This window comes from Ascaphus truei, chromosome 3, assembly GCF_040206685.1.
Source record: "Ascaphus truei isolate aAscTru1 chromosome 3, aAscTru1.hap1, whole genome shotgun sequence".
Classification (NCBI taxonomy): domain Eukaryota; kingdom Metazoa; phylum Chordata; class Amphibia; order Anura; family Ascaphidae; genus Ascaphus; species Ascaphus truei.
This window is the reverse complement of record NC_134485.1, coordinates 363,403,726-363,425,496: the sequence shown is the minus strand read 5'-3', so window position 1 is coordinate 363,425,496 and position 21,771 is coordinate 363,403,726. Positions and strand designations below refer to the sequence as shown.

Sequence of the window (21,771 nt, the reverse complement as noted above, 5' to 3'; positions counted from 1 at the left end):
AGAGTCCTCTCTCTTCCTGTGGTTACCCGCGGCTCCAGGGGACGTTCCGTACCACGTGATGGCGCGGTGACGTCACTCACTCTCGCGAGACTTCGTCCGGTCTACTGTGGGAGTAGGGCCTCGATCCTCTGCACTGCCGTTCTCCCTGCAGGCAAATAGTGGGACAGGCGGCCACCGGCACCTCCTTGCTGCTGTCTGCTTCTTCTAATGAGTCTGCTTAGTTCAATGTACACCACGCCCTACGCGTTTCTCCGTTAGGCTTCGTCAGGGGATGATTCTATATATATATATATACTCACATATATGCGCGATTGACATAGGTGGAACAGATTTCAAAGGAAGCCAGAGGAGTACAGAATAAACTGCAAGTGATGGATGGAAGCAAGGACAGAAAAAAGGCAGGCCCCCATCTTACATATTGTTATGTATTAATGATCAATATATGTTTGAATTTAATTGTTAAGTATATACTAATTAATAATTATATAGTGATTATTGTATGTGATAAACTAAAAAAGTGTTTCATGAAAATTAAATAATTGTGTTTATATGTGACTAAGTGTGTGATGTGTAAATATATAATTCGTGTTGTATACTTTTAACTAAACATAATAAATATTAAAGTCTAAATAATATAATATTCTTATTCACCCCTGATGAAGTTATTTTGATGACGAAACGCATAGGGCGTGGTCTAACTGTGTGGCTGACACTCACTTAGTGGATACCATAGAGGTTGTGTATGAGCTCCTGAGTCTCCCCACGATTCAGATTGAACACATTTACATTGGCTTGTATGGACTCTTGAATCACTTGTATCCGGAGGAACATCTTTGCCGGGTGCTCAAGGGAGAAGGTTCCGCCTCCAGTTCACGTGGAGGAGCGACGCAGGGGAACGCCGGGATCTCGTGGTGTGCTGAGAGGACCGCGTTGTTGGCGATTGAGATCTAATCTCATACACGCTTGTTTTTATACTACCTTTGTGAGTGGGCATTTGAATGAGTTCATGTTCCTTAAAATACATATTTTTATACGTTAATACACTAGGTGTGCGCCTGTTTGTTTTGTTTCTCTCTCTCTCTCTCTCTCTCTCTCTCTCTCTCTCTCTCTCTCTCTCTCTCTCTCTCTCTCTCTCTCTCTCTCTATATCTCTCTCTCTCTCTCTCTCTCTATCTCTCTCTCTCTCTGTATATATATATGAGCATGTAATGTGAGCTTGAGACAAAAGGTGGCTGTGTGCTCATTTGCATGTCATTTCCCAGAATCCCTTGCTGCAGTGGAAGTGCTGGGTGATAATGGTGAAAGGCAGGGTTGCAGACCTGTCTGAGACATGCAAATGAGCATACAGTAATATTTACAGTTGCTATATATATATATGTTTCTGGGCATCAAGATAGTCAAAAACATCTTTGTCATCATGTCATTAAACAGATAAAAATGTTTCACTTGTTCATATATTTTCCAAATATATAGTCTACATTCTTATTGAATTAATTCAATAGTTCAGCAATCCCTCTGATCCTATATTTTGAGCTCCCAGGTTCCCGAGATACTTACCAGGGAGGGTAATGGGTGTGGGGCTCCCTCTTGGGAAAATCAATATAGTCACCAAATCTCATGGAATCTGTCATCAGTCATCTTATTATTGGACGTTACTGGTTGCCATATTGAATTTTCCATGAGGGAGCACTAATACTTTTACCGGTAAGCAACTCCGGAACCGGGTGGACCCTTCGTTTCCAATTATGTAAAACCTTTTATTTAACGTTTAGGATTAGATTGCTCCTTTAACCTTTTCAGTACCCTTTTGACGTACCTGATGTGTCACGGGCACTGGCACGTCAGTGGCCATATTGGCGGACCAGGTACATTATGGGGAAAAGCTCTCTTTCCAGAGGCTTGCTTAAAACAAGTGTCCCCTGGAGCTGAAACCACGAGACTCCAAGTGACGGAGACCCTTCAGTTCATGAAATATTTCATTTTGAAATTCCCTACAATATAGCCACTGGGATCATCCTCACTCTTGCAGTCAGTAGAAAGCCATGCCATCCTCATGAGATGACATTGCAGCTTCCAATTGGGTGACCCCACAGCCATCTTTGCCTTTGCAAAAGTAAAATCTGAAATACCTTGGCTAATAGTGGTGGGGGTGGGGGGGTTCCTTTGAGCTTTGAAGAGCTTCCTGAGTGCTGTTCTTAAGCGGGGGACTCCCTGGTTTATATAAGGTTAAACTTTTTTTTTAACACTTGATGTTTTTGGGTCAGGTGGGAGTGGTAATTGCTGCTTCAAACGTTACTGGCCAAGAGGCACCATTTGGTTACCCAAAAATGGAGAAGGCACATACATTTGGTGAGCGGCATTGTACCTGCTCATTAAAGTGTAAATTAGAATTTCTCATTTGCTTTGACTAATGTTCTCTGTTAAAGATCGGTTCATTATAGTTCAAACTCTTACTAGTATTGACGTGTGCATGAGGCATCACACACACCCTTTCATTGAACGGAAGAAATTATATTTGTTAATACTTGAGGTGTTTGAGTGGCAGAAGATAAGCATAACAATTTTGTTCCAAATTACTATGCTGCTGGAGGCAGAGGAAGTGATAAAGCCTGGAGGCCTTTTACTGTAATAATGCAAATGAGCATATTGACGTGTGAGTACTTCTGGCAAAACCAATGTAATTCTGCCAAACATCCTTTAATCTGTTCAGTAGAGTATGAATCGATGTTCACATGACGGGAAACTTTTAGCCAGTTAGGTCTGCAGTGTTCTTTTGGAACTTTTCCTCAGTTTATCAAGCTTTCTGCAAAAGCTGCTTCGGGTAGATTGTCAGAGATGAGACTTGGATTTTTTTTTTTTAATCTTACAGGAAAGTTTCATTAAGATGTACATTTAATTTTTAAGTATGCACCTCATGTATTGGTTGTAGTCTTCGTGTAGTCATTTTGTACATTTCCAAAAATAGCTACTGTATGACTTCTAAATGTGTCACATCAATATACAGTTTCTTGGGTTGCACATAAAGAGTTCACGTAATGTCCATTTGTATATTTTCTTTTTGTACCGCAATTTTTACACCCATCCATTTATACCCTGTAAAAGCCCCATATCAGGGTCTAAATGTGAGTAACACCAAATTTAGGTATGCCCTAACTAATATACCAGGAAGTCCCCATGTTAACCGTAGCGCACTTTTGTGAATATGAACTGCTATTGTGTCTCCTCATTTGCATATTATTATCAACCGTCGTTATTGTAAACACAAATAAAATAAACATGGCTTAATGGTACGTTATTGGCCTTTGAAGATGCATGGTTAGGGTTAACATTAGATTTGGTTAACATCCCGTTAAGTAAATTGATGGAGCTTTGTGGATTTGGGTCTTAAATAGGTATTTGTGACAATCACACGAGGGATCTGAGTTAGAGCAACGTGTCTCAGATGGGACAGAGAGAAGATATAGGGCGAGAGTTCTCCTTTCCAAATATTTTATATTGGTGTCTCCCTGTACTTAAAGGGTTTTAAAGTGCAGACTGCATTGAATAAGTCTAATTCAGTAGAGATCCATATAAATGGTTTACATATGATCATCTTTGACTCTGATCTCTCCTCCTTTCCTTACATTCAGTCCCTCACCATGTCCTGCCATCTCCATCTCCGAATTACCGCCAAGATGCGTCCTTTTCTCACTCATGATGCAACGGAAATCCTAATCTACTCACTCATTAAGTCCCGCCTCGATTACTCCAACCTTCTCTTAGTTGGCATTCCCCTTGTTCGTCTCTCTCAACTCCAATCCATCCAAATTGCTGCTACTACAGCTTCTCCACTTCTACTGCTCCACTACGCATATCCCTAAACTGGCTTCCACATAGCCTCTAGAATTACATTTTAAACCCTAGTAATGACTTCCAAAGGTCTCAATGACACAGCCCCCCTTACATCTCGGCCCTCATCCACAATTACATACCTAAACGCCCCATACGTTCTGCCCACAACATCCACCTTTCCTCCCACCTTATTACCTCCCCCTTATTGCCTCCTCTCACTCATGCCTGCAAGACTTCTCCTGTGCTGCCCCTTCCCTCTGAAATTCCCTACCACGCACTATCAGACTCTCCCTTAGCTTTCAGATGTTTTAAAAACTCCCTGAAAACTCACCTTTTCAAGGAAACCTATTTGTCATACCTCTAACACCAACTCCCCTCCCCCTCCAATCCCATTGAAACCAGCAGTGTAGCTGGACCAATCTCCACCCTGTGTAACATCCCCCCTTCCACCTCCCAAAAAAGCTTGATGGTTTCAGCTGTCCGACTGGGCCATATTCTAGAACACAAAACAACAGGACTGGCACTCAGGAAAGGGATCTAATAGTGACGAGTACAAGATTAACAGTGACCCCCAGTGACGGAACGAGGTGTGAATGTAAACACACAAAAAGAATACCAGTGAACAGTGAACCTTGGATAGTGCCAAATACAAAGTGATCCCACTCAACCTTCATGTAAGGAAAAGTCTTCTTATTCCTTGGGGAACATTGGGCGAATGGAATGAGGGAGCGGGATCACATATGTAGACAAAAAGAAAAATGCAAATAATACAGCACAGTAATGAAAATGATGATGACAGAAATCTGTAGGTATTATACTCACATACGTGTGTGCCAATCAAGCATGTCACACTCAATGGTGTACAGAAACAGAGATTCCGCGTAGTGGACCCTCTGGGTGCAGAAGATGGATGTGGGTGTGCTAGGACAGAAGGCGGAGAAACACCATAGCATAGACTGTATATAATCCAATTTAATAAAGAAGCACTTCACAAGTGCGCACTTACAATGTGTAATGTAAAAACAAGCATGTAAGAAATGACAGATGGAGCAAAGACGTCCTCACCGCTCCGTGCTTGATGGAACCCGGAAGCGCCGGGCAGGGGGTATTTCCAGATGCGGCCGTAAGAAACACCACTCCAAACTCTGCGTCGGTCCACCTCAATATCGCTCCGCTATCGCCTCGATTCGAAATACCATCTGGAAATACCCCCTGCACGGCGCTTCCGGGTTCCATCAAGCACGGAGCGGTGAGGACGTCTTCGCTCCATCTGTCATTTCTTACATGCTTGTTTTTACATTACACATTGTAAGTGTGCACTTGTGAAGTGCTTCTTTATTAAATTGGATTATATACAATCTATGCTATGGTGTGGCATTGTGGGCCAGCTGAGCGTGCGGGGAAGTATAGGTTTTTGTTTATGTAAACGCCGATCGCAGCTGAGCGTGTGTGCATATATCTATATATGCAAGTCTCCGCAAGCGACGCCCGCTCAGCCCGATCAGCGCTAGCGGGGACTTAGCCTAACTCCTTCTTGTCTGTCTCCCCTATCGTTCAATCTGCAAGTTCTTTTGGAGAGGTAGAGCAGTTGGCATTCAGGCATTAATCTAGTTGTCTGCAAGTTCTGTACCAGTCTGTTTTATTATTGACATTTTCAAGTTTTTTTTTAATTAAAATACAGTATGTCATCGTTTCTGAAATTGGCTACATTTGTAAATTGAGCTTCATAAAATTGTCCTTTCATCTAGTTACCTTCATGTTTAAATCTCACCTCAATAAAAAAAAAAAGAACAGTACTAAGTAGGACTACTCCCTTCCACTTGTTCTAAAGTGCCCCGTTAGACACACCAAACACCACTACATGAACTGCAGTACTTATGTGAAGAACTCTGTTGGGTCATTTTGTTTAGCGAGCTACAACAAGTAATATTTTCCGTATTTAGAGACAGGCTTAGGTGGATGGAAAACAATGTGCAAATAGCAGCTTGGCACATAGTCCTTAAAAAAAGGTTTAATAACGTTTTGTTGGGGATTAAGATAGGCCACGGCTCTTATTGCTATGGGATTTATTTTGTTTTAGGCCCCTCTGTATAATCACGTGTATGTATCTGTATACTTATCTCACTGCCTCAAAGTGGCGGGAAGGTGACAATGGGCGTTTAGGAAGATATATAGTGGCACTTGTGCGGGTACAATACTGTAGGTTTCACCATACAATGAAGGCTTGAGCACTATTCCCCGGCTAAAGTGGGAAAGGTACTTGCCAACATGCATATGAGGCTAGTAAGGCCTCAACCGCCAAATATGGAACACACCAAAAAGCTATGGCACGCATTCTCCAGAGGCTGGAATTTCCTTGGGCTTGACAGCGTTCGGGAAGAAGACATGAAGACGGAGTGTGCTAAGAATCTCCGGAGGTTAAACACCAGCGGTCCTTCAAACCTTAACCTCTCAACCTACAACGGCCGGACTCTCTCCAGTGAAAAACACGAATATTAACTTGAAAAAATTAAATGAGATATTGTTGGTCTTAGTGAAGATAGACGAAAAAATGATGGCCTCATTGAGCTAAAAAGCAAACACATATTATATTACAGAGGTACAGGAAATGTTACAATCAGTGGAGTAGGCTGTATCGTTAGCAAGAGATGGAGAAACAACATAGTGGAGTATGAAAGCTCATCAGAAAGAAGCAGCCAGAATCGTCACTCATTAGACAGAGATATAGGCTTCAAATAATCCAAGTGTATGCTCCAACATCAAGTCAAGCAGACAATGAAGTGGAAGACGCACCATAAAATACCGAAAAACATATCTACCTAGGAAATTACCACCCAATTTGTTATGGGAGATTTCAATGCAGAGATTGATGCCCATCTGAAAGATGAAGCATCAGTTGTAAGTATGGTTATGGTAACAGGAATGAACGTGGGGACAGAGTGCTAGAATTTGCAGAATGTGAAAACCTCTGCATCACGAATTCATTCTTGAAGAAGAATCCAAATAGGAAATGGACCCAATGGAGTCAAGAATTAAACGTACAATATCCCAGCTACCAACTCCACAGTCCTTAACCGTTTTGAGACAAAGAGTGATCCCCGATTGGTTCACTGCAGATTACATAAGGAGAAGGAGTGGCTCAGTGAGTAAAGACTGGTTCAATTCCCAGTGTCGGCTCCTTGTGACTTTGGGCAAGTTACTTTATCTCCCTGTGCCTCAGGCACCAAAAACATAGATTTGGAAGCTCCATGGGGCAGGGACTGTCTGCAAAATGTCTCTGTAAAGCGCAACATAAAACTAGCAGCGCTATACAAGAACAAACAATTATTATTATTACATCTGAATGCGAAGTTTGAAAGGAGAAAACTGTTTTTGTTTTCTTTTTAATCAATCAACATCAATAACTTCCAGAATAACAGCAGACAATTTCAACTAGAACTTAAAAATTGCTTTGGCTTTCTCAAAATGCATGTGAAGAACGTATGAAGATTGTAGTTGAAAGCGCAGAAAAAACGAGGACTTGCTAACAAAAGAGGATAAGAAAATATCTGATGAGACAAAACAATCAATGAAGAGATGACTAGAAATTAAGCAATCCAAAAATCCAAGAATAAGAATTGACTATGCAGAGCTGTGCAAGACAATTCGCAAACGTATAACTGAAGATGCTAGTAGATAGATCCAAAGAGGAAAAAGCGGCGGAGCACTGTGAGAACAGGTGAACAAGAAGGGGGGCCTACGAACCTAAGGTAGGTTAAAAAAAATTCCTTTATTGATCCAGCGACATAAGAAAAAAAAAGATGGAACACTCGGACGCGTTTCGCGCTACAGCACTTTGTCAACGTTGCGTCATACCAGACTAATAGACAAACAGACACTGACAACACAAAACATAAATAACAAAATAGCTACAAATAAACTGATAACATTTAATGAAAAACTGAATGATGCAATGACACTCAATTCCCTTAAAATATAGGAACACACTGTTAGAAGATCACTTCCGAAGGGTTAAAATTGAAATCCTACTCACGAGAATGTAACAATAAACCAGCATATAGCAGCACGAGACAAGATCCTAGATAAGCTGCTGTGCAGATGGATTCACAAGTAACTCCCTAAACCACATGGTTGCTATCACTTTGGAGAGACTTGGCTGTCAGTGCTATATGCACAGTGCATTACAGGGATTCCGGACTAATACGCATGCGCGACGCATCATCCAACTGCGACGGCCACAGCGGGCCTGTGATCGCAATAGCGGGACACGTGGAGGCAACGCATGAGGTCTGAAAGTGCCCTGTGAGACTCTATTGCATCCACTACGGAGATTCTATTGCAGCTGGTGCTGCTATATGCTGGTTTATTGTTACATTCTCGTGAGTAGGGTTTCAATTTTAACCCTCCGGAAGTGATCTTCTAACAGTGTGTTCCTATATTTTAAGGGAATTGAGTGTCATTGCATCATTCAGTTTTTCATTAAATGTTATCAGTTTATTTGTAGCTATTCTGTTATTTATATTTTGTGTTGTCAGTGTCTGTTTGTCTATTAGTCTGGTATACAGTGTTGCACTATGATTTGTCTTTTTTATTCCCACATGTCATGAGACACCAAGCAAATCTATTCCGGATACTACTTGGACTGTGAGGGCTGGACTGTCATTGGGTAATCACTCAGGTGATATAGATTTATCTAGGCGCCGTTATATTTTGTTTGTAAGATTTTTATGAAGATAATCACTAACCAGCTACAACAGACTTTGGGCTTTGCACAGCCTAGAGAGTGAGCAGGATGTTACAGTGGATACAACACAACGGACCACATCCAAGTCGTATAAGAAGTGATTTCCAGAAGTAATGAATGCGATCTACCACTCATTTTAGGATTCGTAGATTATGAGAAAACATTTCATTCTGTCTAAACTTCAGCGGTCCAAGATGCATTAAGAAGACACAATGTTGAAGAAGCGTACATTTGCTATTATAAAAAAACATTTACGAGAATGCCACATTAACAATTAGATTTACATGAAGAGTCAAGTAAGATAAGGCTCAGCAAGGGAGTGCGACAGGGAGACACCATGTCACCAAAGCTTTCACTGCAACACTTGTAGAATTGTTCAAGACATTAGACTGGGAAGAAAAAGGAATCCAAATCAACAATGAATATTTGAGTCACCTATGATTTGCAGATGACGTTGTTTTTGCCACAAGTCCCAAAGACCTCCAGCAACAAATTTGAGAACTCGCCGAAGCAAGTAATAATGTGGGCCTCCATATGAATCTCGGCAAGGCCAAAGTTATGTTCAACAAATGTGTCAAGTCAACAAAGATTGAAATAAAAGGAATAGAACGAGAAGTCAAAGACTGTCTACCTTGACTGGCAAATAACAATGGATGGGAACATTTTGAATGAAATTAGTAGGAGAATGAAGATAAGGTGGGGAGCATTTGAAAGAAACAAGTCCATATTTCAAGGGAACCTTCCACTGTGCCTCAAGAGGAAAGTTTTCGACCAGTGTATTCTGCCTTTGCTCTTGTATGGATGTGAAACTTGGACCATACAGTAAATGCGAAGATAATTCATAATCTTACAAAGCATACAAAGAAGTATGGAGAGATGTATGCTGCGTATTACCTGAAGAGACAGGAAAAGAAATGAAAGAATTTAAAACCAAACAAAAGTCTATGACATCATCCTATGGTTGAAGAAATTAGAAATGGCCTTCATTGGACAAAGATGTTACTCGATTGGATTCCAAGAGAGATTAAAATACTAAAACAAATACCAAACGTAAGATTATAGGAGGAAATCAGAAAATGTCTTGTAGCATTGTGGAGAAGAGATGCTTACAACTGCAGTACCTGGACGATCATTGGGGAGGCCTTCATCCAGCAGTGGATCAAAAGGGGCTGAAGATGGTGTGTGTGTATGTGTATATATATATATATATGTGTATAAAAACAAACAAAGAGAGCGCCCGATCCTAGTGCAATATGTAAAATAATATCATTTAATATACAAAAAAGAGTCCAACAATTTAAAACTCACAAACAACATGAATAAAAGAGCATTTTATGAGTAATATTCATGCACCAAACACAGGAACTCTGCTGCTATGCTCACACGCCTCTCCACTGCACACGATCAGGACACGATCAAAACCCCTCTGAGCCACCGTTCAATAGGAACTCAGGTATCGTGTCACTTCTCCTAGTGTCCTCCAGAAACAATCCGCATGTGCAATGGGTGCCAGACCGGATAAACCAAAACATTGATCCCCTGATGAAATCACTTGATGTGAAGAAACTAGTAGGGTGAATTTCTAGTGAGAGCAAGCAAACACCATACCTCTACATTTGGGACTCAAAGACATTGATGCTGACAGCTTACTCCTCACGGTTCCTGTTTTGGTTTACCCGGTCTGGCACCCATTGCACATGCGGATTGTTTCTGGAGGACACTAGGAGAAGTGACACGATACCTGAGTTCCTGCTGGACGGTGGCTCAGAGGGGTTTTGATCGTGTCCTGATCGTGTGCAGTGGAGAGGCGTGTGAGCAGAGCAGCAGAGTTCCTGTGTTTGGTGCATGAATATTACTTATAAAATGCTCTTTTATTCATGTTGTTTGTGAGTTTAAAATTGTTGGACTCTCTTTTGTATATTAAATTATATTATTTGACATATTGCACTAGGATCGGGCGCTCTCTTTTTTTGTTTTTATAGATCTACTGGGAGGTCGTTGGTTCCACGTAGAAGGCTGCCAATATCCTGCAAAGAGTGCTATTCTTGATTTGAGTATACATTTTTTATTCATCCATTCATGGTTTTTTATCCACATTGATTTTTTCCAACATTTTTGTATCACTGCCATTTTTTGATCTATGGTTTCATAGACACTAGCAATTTTTTTTGTTTAGGATATTTACATTTATTTATATGTTTGTTCATCATTTTTCATGTTTTTAGAGATATCTCTTTGCTATTGAAATAGAATATAGTTAATCATAATTTCAAATAATTTCTATATGTTAAATTTACAAGTGTTTATAGATCCCAACAGGCGCAGTCTTTTTGTTTGTATATATATGTGTATATATATATATATATATATATATATATATATATATATATATATGTATATGTGTGTGTGTGTGTATATATATATATATATATATATATATATATGTGTGTGTATATATCTATATATCTATCTATATATATATAGATAGATATTAAAAATATAGATATATAGATATATAGATATATAGATATATATATAATCTCACTTGTGAGCACATTCACATGTCTTAGACAGGTCTGCAACCCTGCAACTTAAAATGTGTGTGTGTGTGTGTGTGTGTGTGTGTGTGTGTGTGTGTGTGTGTGTGTGTGTGTGTGTGTGTGTGTGTGTGTATATATATTGAAGAAAACGCACAGCAGAACTATTCCCGCCAACATCTGAACATATATAATTATTTATTTTTAATGCATATTTAAAATCAAATGATCACTCGTTTTAGTTTGTTCTTGGATCATGATATTGTTTCCTGTTTGATCTAACTTATTAAAAGTAAAAATCATTCTACTGTTCATATGTTGGCGGGAATAGTTCTGCTGTGCGTTTTCTTCAATAACCATTGCATTACATTCTTCATACAAAACTACGCTCTGCTGCATACATTTGTGTGAAAATCTGTCATTGTCTCTCCCATAACGTCCCACGTGAGGTTGTAGTCAGTGTTTTTTTTCAATCAGAACTTAATTTTGTTCACAAAATGTACATTTCTAATTCTCTGTTTAGTATTGCTGCTTAGTGTCACCAAACACCATCGGCAGTTCTGCATGAACTGTTTTCATCATTAAATGTGCTTTACAAAGTATCCTGTGTGAGCTAAAGTCACTTTTCATTAGGTGTGTTATTACAGTGATGGACTTCAGCAGACATATTGATTTGGTTTGAAGGCAATCTCGGCACACCTTCTACCCGAGCTGCTGTGAGAATTTGAGGCCTGGGGCAACTAGCCCTGTATGAGGCTTCTATCCCCACCCTTACTAATTCTGCTTTTTTTTTTAACCCTTGAATGCATGAGTGGCTAACAGCTCATTGCAGGTGGCAGTTGCCCAATGACCTCTTTCTTCAAGCAGCTGTGCCTTCCACATGGCAGTTTGCTGTTCATAGAATTTCTCTAATCGTATATCAACAATACACACACTTATAATTTAAAACATTGATGAGTTATCTCATTCTTGTTGTAGAACCTTCTTTTTCACATTCTTACTGACCAAGCACTAAGCCTGATGTACGGTATGGTACATGTCCACACAATTTTACAGACACTCAGAACACTGTGTTCATCTGCTGTGACTTGTATGGTTTGTGTGAAGGCGGGAGGGAGAAAAATCACATTGCTTCAGTCACCAAGAAGCAGCAATATGTGTTTCTACAATATATCAAGTGTATTTTGCAAACAAATACATATAGTAACATTTGTTTGTGTTAGTTTAACATTTAGTTCAGTTAAAGCCGGTGTGTACATGACTCATACTGTACTTTCAATTTCACTAACTTGACAGCGGAGTACAATTAATTTAATGCATTAGAAATATTCTACTTTTGACACAGGTTCTAAAATGTTATCACTGAAATCAAATACCAAATATTTCTTCCTATTCACTTAAATGGTAGGAGAAATTCTGAGCACCGAGTTTCCGAGTGAGAAGAGTTGCACATTATGGTGTTGGCAGACTTACATGTGTAGGAACTCTGGTGTATAACAGGATTGGAGCTCATTTATGCAGAACAAAAAAATGTTCAACACATTATACTGTTTAGTTTATTTAACTCCTTAAGAACGTTTTTTGTCCGATTCTGTTAGGTGTACAACATTTTTATCTAACCACGAATTATAATGTTTTTCAAATATCTGTTTCCAGCCTATTGGTGCTCTGAATCCAAAGAGAGCCGTCTTTTATGCAGAGCGCTATGAGACTTGGGAGGATGATCCGACTCCGCCATACCACTACAACACCCATTACTCCACCTCCACATTTACGCTGTGCTGGTTAGTTCGGATTGTAAGTATATTCTCTATTACTTTATAACCTTTCATTTCCCTTCTTTAGTGAAAGAATAACAAAGACCAAGTCAACCCTCTTTAATAATTATTTTTGCTATCAGTAATTGTTAATGAAAAAGTTACTATCATCCAGGACACGGGTTCTCAACTCCAGTCCTCCAGAACCCCTTGCAGGTCGGGTTTTAAGGATATCCCTGCTTCAGCACAAGTGGCTCAGTCATTTTGATTGAACCACCTACGCTCAAGCAGGAATATTCTTAAAACCCGAGCTTTTGGTGGTTTTTGAGAACTGGAGTTGGGAACCCCTGATGTAGGAGATTCATAAGATTTTAAAGAAACCATGGGATCTATTGAAAAACATGAAGTACATTGATTGCATTGCCTTGTGACCTGTGTATTATATTTTTGTAAACCATTGCATACACTTTTGGTTTTGGTGCTATATAAATAATATTATACATACATTATGATCAGGTGTGCAGTAAGCTTGTATTTGACACTATTCTGTTCACTGATTTACCCTTTTATTACAGATTCTAGACTGCATTCACTAAGCCACCCTCTGCCTCAAGGCAGTGCTGGAAGACACCTTACTATTCCCATTCTAGTCAATGTGCTGAAAGGTGTCTTCTGGCATTGGAAGGTGTCTCATGGCAGAAGACTGCTTAGCAAATACGGGCCTCTATGGTCTTTGTTTTTATAACCCCTGCCATCCTCTTCTCTCTTTTCTTTCTTTCTTTTTCTTCCTCAATACCATGAACATTACCAATACTAGGCAGTAGTTGTACATGTAGTTGGCCTATTTGAGATGACCGACCAAGTGATCAACAAAGTTAAGTAGAGCATAGATAGGTCCTATCGACAACACTGGCAGTATTATTCAACCAGTCTCTGTCGAGAGGCAGTAACGGTCCCTGAGAGCTGGAGGGAGGCAGGTGGTATTGTACGGGTAACGTGTAAGCCAAAAATCGGTAGTGCAAAAAATAACTGAAACAATTCAGGAAGAAAGAATTCTTTGAAATCAGCAACATGGTGAATTTAATGCAACACGTACTTATAGTGAAGTGATCATGTCAAACAATACTCTATTTTTTCTTTACTGGGTGACCAGAATTTTTTTTTTACCGTTGAAAGTAGATTTAGTTTATAAATATTTAACTTAAAGTAACATTGCAAAGTGGGTATTAAAGATATTTGTGTCTGATACATTGATGAAAGAGCTACAGACAAAATAGGGGTAAAGGCTATTGGAATGATAACTTAATCTTAGAAAAAGTGCTTACCTTTGGCTCCTGAATATTTGTGTTGTGGTGCCTTTTCAAAGGCGTTGTACTCAACCACGATGGTGAAACAGGGTTACCTTCTTTGGTGACTTCAGGTACAATTTGAGCAACATTTAGCATGTCACTTACATGGGCTGTTTGCAGACACTCCCAGGGTTGCAAGATATGTTTGTTATGCTATTATATATTCCAATGTACTGCAGAATATGTTGATGATTTTTTAAATAAATAATAATAATAAACATGACCTACTGAAGCAACTTTACTAATTATTAGTGAGATCTTCCCAGTGTTGGAGAAGAGTTCAGCTCCATTCAAGTGGAACTAAAATAGTCTCCGGTAGCAGGAAGACTGCTTTACAGGCATACCCCGCATTAACGTACGCAATGGGACCGGAGCATGTATGTAAAGCGAAAATGTACTTAAAGTGAAGCACTACCTTTTCCCACTTATTGATGCATGTACTGTACTGCAATCGTTATATACATGCATAACTGATGTAAATAACGCATTTGTAACAGGCTCTATAGTCTCCCCGCTTGCGCACAGCTTCGGTACAGGTAGGGAGCCGGTATTGCTGTTCAGGACGTGATGACAGGCGCATGCGTGAGGTGCCGTTTGCCTATTGGGCGATATGTACTTACTCGCGAGTGTAAGTGAAAACAAAGAAAAACCTGGTGCCAAAAGTTCATTGGATAATCCTGTACTCCTCAGGGGATCAGCACACTTGCTTGACAGGCCATATAGGGGAAAAAACACAAACAGACACAGATCATAGTGCAACACTGTAGGGTTAAAACAGGTCTACACTAATACACACACTGCACATATAACATAGAGACTCCTAGTGACTATAAAAACTATTTATTAAATAAAAAGAACTATGCCATAAAATGGTTTAGACAAATAAGCCACTTTGAGCTTGGTATTGGACTTTTTGGGACACTTGGTCACATTTGAGCCCCATTGCAGCCGTTAGTTCTTGGCATACAGGACGCTTGTACTGTCCCTTTAAGGGCACGTGCACACTCGCGTGCAGGCACGCTGAGACAGCCTGTGTAACCGGAGGAGGAAGTGAGGAGAGTAGCCTCACGTGGAGGAGAGCTGTGAGCCCCACAAGCAGGCCTCCAACACTGCCACTGTTCCTGTTAACCCCTGGAGGGAGAGTCAGCACGAGAGTCACGGTGCAGCAGGAAATACATCTCTGCAAAGACATCAGCAGCAACCGGAAGACTCTTTGTTGCATTGCCTGTATTTGCCTTGCTGCTTGTAAGTAGGGCTCTAATTTTTCACATCTGGATGACCAGCGGTGTTCTTATTTGTCTAAACCATTTTATGGCATAGTTCTTTTTATTTAATAAATAGTTTTTATAGTCACTAGGAGTCTCTATGTTATATGTGCAGTGTGTGTATTAGTGTAGACCTGTTTTAACCCTACAGTGTTGCACTATGATCTGTGTCTGTTTGTGTTTTTTCCCCTATATGGCCTGTCAAGCAAGTGTGCTGATCCCCTGAGGAGTACAGGATTATCCAATGAACTTTTGGCGCCAGGTTTTTCTTTGTTTTCACTTTCACTTTCTCTGTCAGTACTGACAGTATTACTAGGCAGCCTTTATATATATATATATATATATTTTGCAATTGTCACACTGGTGTTTTAGTCTTTAGCGCTTGTGCACATTTTTTCTTTTTCACATACTCGCGAGTGTACTTAAAGTGAATGTCCTTAAAGCGGGGTATGCCTGTACAGCATATGATAGACTTTCAAACACCTTAAAGGTTCAAATAACTATTAGAGGAAGACACATTTCTCAGACTAAAGGAACACTGCACCATGAAACGCACGTGTTTTACACTGTGGGCTAGTCCTTTACTGAAAGAGCGGTAGATGCGATGCAAGTAGTGTAAAAAGGACAGTATGCCTGGATTACTTATACATAAAACCTAAAAGGGTTAAAAATTAAAATCAAGTATCAATTATTATTTTGTTGTGCTTTTGTTTTAATAACTAATTTAAGTCCTGTACACGGAATCGTAGGGACAATAGAGTTCAGAGCACTGTTGAAATTCGTATTACATTTGTTATTATTAGGCATTCTGCTGCTATTACTAGCAGTGGCTTCGGTGTTATCGTGCCTGAGGTATTGATGCCTCCAATTCTTTATAATTTTCTCAGAAAAAGAACATGCAATACAGCTTTGACAATAATCCATTTAGATAGACGTTGAAAGAATATTCATTAAGGCAGCGAGAGCTATTGTACTGTTCTATGTTTTCCCTCTAGATGTGTTGCTGAAATGGTATTGTGTTCATACTAGGGTGTACCTTCAAACAATATACATGGCTGTTTTAAAGCAGTTTGTATTCCTGTAACCCCTAGAAATAAATAATCCAAAGTTTCTACTTGATATTAAATAAAAACGTTTGCCATTTACTTCTAAAAATTGAGCTGAAAGAGGGCATTAGTGGCAAATCTATGGTGATATTCTAGTTCTTTCCAGGTATTGTATTTTTTGTCGCACATATTAAGTAATGTACTAACGCAAGCCACAGCTTTTGGAGACTCCACAAACGGTATAAGGAGAGTGAAATATTGTGGCTATCTGCACATTAAATACCATAAGAGGGCTGGGTCCCAAATGAACAAGTGTTCTGTTGGGTGACTTCATTGGAGAAAATTGGGCTCGAGGATATTACTGTTTTTGTCAACAATTTGACTATACCACGGAATAATTAAAACCTTATTAATCAGTAATGAACAGAGGTCAAATACATAAACAAGAGGTCAAAACACAAAACTTGCATAGAGAAGGTTTAAAGTGCTAAGACCTGGAATCTTCTGTGACTCATGTAAGCTACAGTATGTTACTATGAATTTGGGAAAGATGATCCATTTCATGGCACAAGAAAGTGTACATTTTCTAAAACTGTTTTTCAGTTACTTGACAAGGTGAGGAGATACACAGGCTTCTAGCTTTTTCACATTCGTGTAACTTTATCCACATTTTCTCCCTTTGAAAAATAAAGTTCTGACCAGTAATAAAAGTTTATTTGTATGGGATATAGGCTATGAGGGCCACTAGGGAAATGTTATAGACCCTAAATAAATTTCTAATTCCATGTGAAAGCCAAAAACAGCATAACACCAAAACCACTTCACTTCTGAATCTAAAAACAAGCTTAAACAAGCATTGGTTTATCTGTCCATTTCTGATGCCCAACATGAAAAAGTGTATATTTATTTAGTGTTGCATTGGTAATATTTTGATTTAGGCAGAGTTATCCAGGAACGTGACTTTTTTTCACTACAGCAGTAATTTCGTGTGAAGAGCCCCATAAAATGTTTAAGACACGGTTAACTAAAATGAGTTAGACCGGTTTGTTTATTCTTCTTGGAAAATAGAGGCAATTTTTCAAAGCTCCTTTTTAATATAACACTTTAGCCCAAGAGTTTTTCTTGAAACCCTTTCAAAACCGCATTTTAAGAAACAGTTGAGTTAAAGCCAATTATTAATAGTACAGGGTTAGGAGTGTTTCATATTCTGCTATTTACATTCTAATAGTGAGAGGATCATGACACGTGGGAATAAACCAGCTTGTTTCCTAGGTACAGCAGGCTTTCTCACTCTTTGAACTCCTTCAGTGCTGATAGTTCTGGTAATGCTGCAATTCACAGCATGCCCTAATGTTAGCAATGAGAAACCCTCCTGAAAGGGTTCGCATGCATCCAATGGTGCAGTTAAAGCAGCAGTCCACGCTGATCGCTATTTTTTTTTTTGCATTTTTTTTTTTTTATGCTTAAGAGAGTTCTTCCGACCCTTCCCATTTCTGTTTTTATTTAAAAAATCTGAAGCTCTGTTCAGGAGATGTGTTTGGAATATTAATTGTCTGGGAGGTTAAAATGGAGCTCTCCCAAGAGACATGGGGTGAAAATCCTGATTCTTAAGACGAAATAAAAAGATTGAAAAAAAAAAGAGCAGGATGTGCAAAGGGGGGCAAGTAACTAACGTTATATGTTAAGCTCATGGGTTTATAGAGAGGATTGCTGCTTTAGGATGCACTTCCACTTTTTATGAAACAATCTCTTTAAATATTTATTTTTTTATCATTAGCATAGATTGTGAAATGTCCCATTAGTTTTCTATTTTGAAGAAGTAAAAATGTTTTGTGGGGCATTCGTAAAGCTGGTCACTATTGTGATTTTTCAGGAGCTACTTTGTGACTCGGCCCATAGACCAACAACTATGGAATAATAAACAAGAAAACCGTGAACATGGCAACAAATCTGGTTTAAAAAAAAAATCATTATATTGTGTGAAAAGGGCCCAACGGCCCCCACCGTTACACACAAAGTACACGGAGTGCAATATAGAGCAGCGTTTTTCAACAGAGGTTCCCAGGAACCCTTGGGTTCCCCAGGCACCCCTAAAGGTAGTTTCAGGTCATTTGAAAATTGTTCAAAATACAGAAGAATTTACAATGCCTCTGATCTCTGATGTGCAATTAGAGAGGGTTGGGGTTCCTTACAATGCATCTGATCTCAGACGCGCTATTAGAGAGAGTTGGGGTTCCTTACAATGCATCTGATCTCAGATGCGTTTTTAGAAATGGCTGGGGTTCCTCAGAATCTCACAATACAATTATAGGGTTCCTTAAATAAAAAAAAGATTAAAAAAACACTGATATAGAGAGAGAACCAACATGAACAAACCCAACCCACAGCAAACAAAATGTTGGACCCTTTTTGCACAATATAATGATATTTGTAACCAGATGTGTTGCTGTCTTTTCTGTTTTCTTTTAGAAATATTGTCTCTCAATGCTGGGGTGTTTTGTTTTGTTTTTCGCGGTTTTTTTGCAGCAACAACTGTTCTGTTACCCATTGGAAATAAGTTCTAAAATAGTGTATTTGTCATATATGATGATAGAATCCCAACAGCCTTTTCTTCCTCGGGTAGCTACAAGACCTTCACAAAAGCCACGTTTGATGTATTATTTAATGCTTGTTATCAAGGACCTGCATTTCCAACAGATATTTGATTATGATATAGGTATTAATAATAAAGAAGGTTTTGCATTGCTCTGTGCATTACAACCTCCATATATTTGCAAAGTGTGACTGTTCCTTCAGGCAAGTCGGACCAACTATAAGTGTCGGTTCTCTCATATAAAGTGGTAACATTGCACCCTGCGACTGAATGTTTCTGCCAACTTTTGAATGTGGCCTCAAGCTAAAAAGTTCAAGTATTTGCTGAATAGATAATGAATGGGAAATATGAATGCATCACAAGGCAAAAAGAAAAAAGTTAACATTTAACATTTTAGAAAATGTCCAATTTGTTCTATACATAAGGGGTGTGCAATCTTTCCCTGCTGCGCACCCCTGCCTGCGACCCCCCTCCCTTACCTTCTATCCGGCGTCAAATGATGTCGCGGGCTGACGTCACGTTACCATGCCAACGTGAGGTCACGTGACCCCGCGGCATAATTTGCCGCTGCGTTGCCATGGTGATGCGTTGCCAAAGAAAAGTAAGCGAAGTTGCAAAGGCCTCACGCAATCCCCCGGCATTAATTTATATGCCTTGGGGGAAGAGCACGGGGCCTCTGCAACCGCCGAGCCCTCCTGAACAATCTTGCGCCCCGCCCCCCCAGTTTGCGCACCTCTGCTTTACATAACACTACTACACGTTACCGAAATATGGCCTGCAGTCCACAAGTTGAAATATTTGCTGATAGAAAATGCTTCCACAATGTAAATACCCCTTAACAAACAGAGAAACATAAATGTGTATATGTGTATGTATGTGTGTGTATTTATTATATACAGCTAAACCCCGTTATAACGCGCCTCGTTATACCGCGATTCGGTTATAACGCGGTTTTCCCGTGGCTCCCGTTTTTTAAAAAAAAAAAAAAAAAAAATTTTTTAAATTTTTTTTACATTTTTTTTTTTGCACACTGCACACACTCACTGCACACACACTGCTCATTGCTCACACTGCCACACTGCACACACACTGCACACTGCACACACACTGCTCATTGCTCACACTGACACACTGCACACACTCACTGCACACACACTGCTCATTGCTCACTGCCACACTGCACACACACTGCACACTGCACACACACTGCTCATTGCTCACACTGACACACTGCACACACACTGACCACACTCACGCACACTCACACACACTTACGCACACTCACGCACACTTACAGACACTCACACACACTCACACACACACACACACACACACACACACTTACACACACTTAGACACTCACACACACTCACACACACTTACACACACTTACACACACTTAGACACTCACAGACACTCACACACACTCACACACACTCACACACACTCACACACACTTACACACTCACAGACACTCACACACACTCACACACACTCACACACACTCACACACACTTAGACACTCACAGACACTCACACACACTCACACACACTCACACACACTCACACACACTCACACACACTCACACACACTCACAGACACTCACACACACTCACACACACTCACACACACTTACACACACTTACACACACACTCAGACACTTACACACACTCACAGACACTTACCCACACTCACACACCCATATACACACACACACTTTCTCTCCCATATATACATACACACACACTCTCTCACTCTACACAGACGGGCCGCGACCAGCACCACCACCCGCTCCCCCCCCTCCTCCCGCGCAGGCAGCGGGAGCACCGGGGACAGCTGTTGGGGAGAAGAAACCCCCCGCTACAACCTCCATGCAGGCAGCATGGTTCTGAGGTAAGCGGCGACCTGAGGGACATCCCCACTCCCATCTCCTGCCCCGCGGCCTGTCCCGCGGTGACAGGGTGAAGCGGGGACAGGAGGGACATCCCCGCTCCCATCTCCTGCCCCGCGGCCTGTCCCGCGGTGACAGGGTGAAGCGGGGACAGGAGGGACATCCCCGCTCCCATCTCCTGCCCCGCGGCCTGTCCCGAGGTGACAGGGGGAAGCGGGGACAGGAGGGACATCCCCGCTCCCATCTCCTGCCCCGCGGCCTGTCCCGAGGTGACAGGGGGAAGCGGGGACAGGAGAGACATCCCCGCTCCCATCTCCTGCCCCGCGGCCTGTCCCGCGGTGACAGGGGGAAGCGGGGAGCGGAGGGACATGCCCGCTCCCATCTCCTGTCCCGCGGGATGAATATGCGCTAAAGCGCGGCGGCCATTTTTTTTTCTCGCGACCCCGTTAGTAACGCGGTGGTCTCGGGGTGGACCCCGAGACCCGCGTTATAACGGGGTTTAGCTGTATATATATATATATAACAGAAAGAAATCAGCGCTAGGACTAACACAAATGAAATATTATAAGTGAGTAAATGGGTGACTAATAAATGTACTGACCCAGGTGAAATGAGCTAGCAGGATGCAGCCGTAATGAGGATATGCCTATCCTGATTAAATGGAAGAAAGAAAAAAGGCGCAATCCTGTATAGCAATAAAAAACAGGAAAATGTATTAATTGAGCAAGGAAGGCTAGGTGACTGAACAGATTAAAAC

The 21,771-nt window shown here is 40.6% G+C and overlaps 1 protein-coding gene across 12 annotated transcripts in view; it reads left to right on the top strand.

Moving 5' to 3' along the window:
* The window catches only part of NBEA (neurobeachin), a 714,827-nt gene that overhangs the window by 623,162 nt on the left and 69,894 nt on the right, over positions 1 to 21,771 (top strand). For all 12 annotated transcript variants that reach the window (XM_075592121.1, XM_075592113.1, XM_075592110.1 and 9 more), the window contains one exon: positions 12,768 to 12,908. In XM_075592121.1, the coding sequence (XP_075448236.1) occupies positions 12,768 to 12,908 (141 nt within the window). The remainder of the gene's footprint in view (positions 1 to 12,767; positions 12,909 to 21,771) is intronic.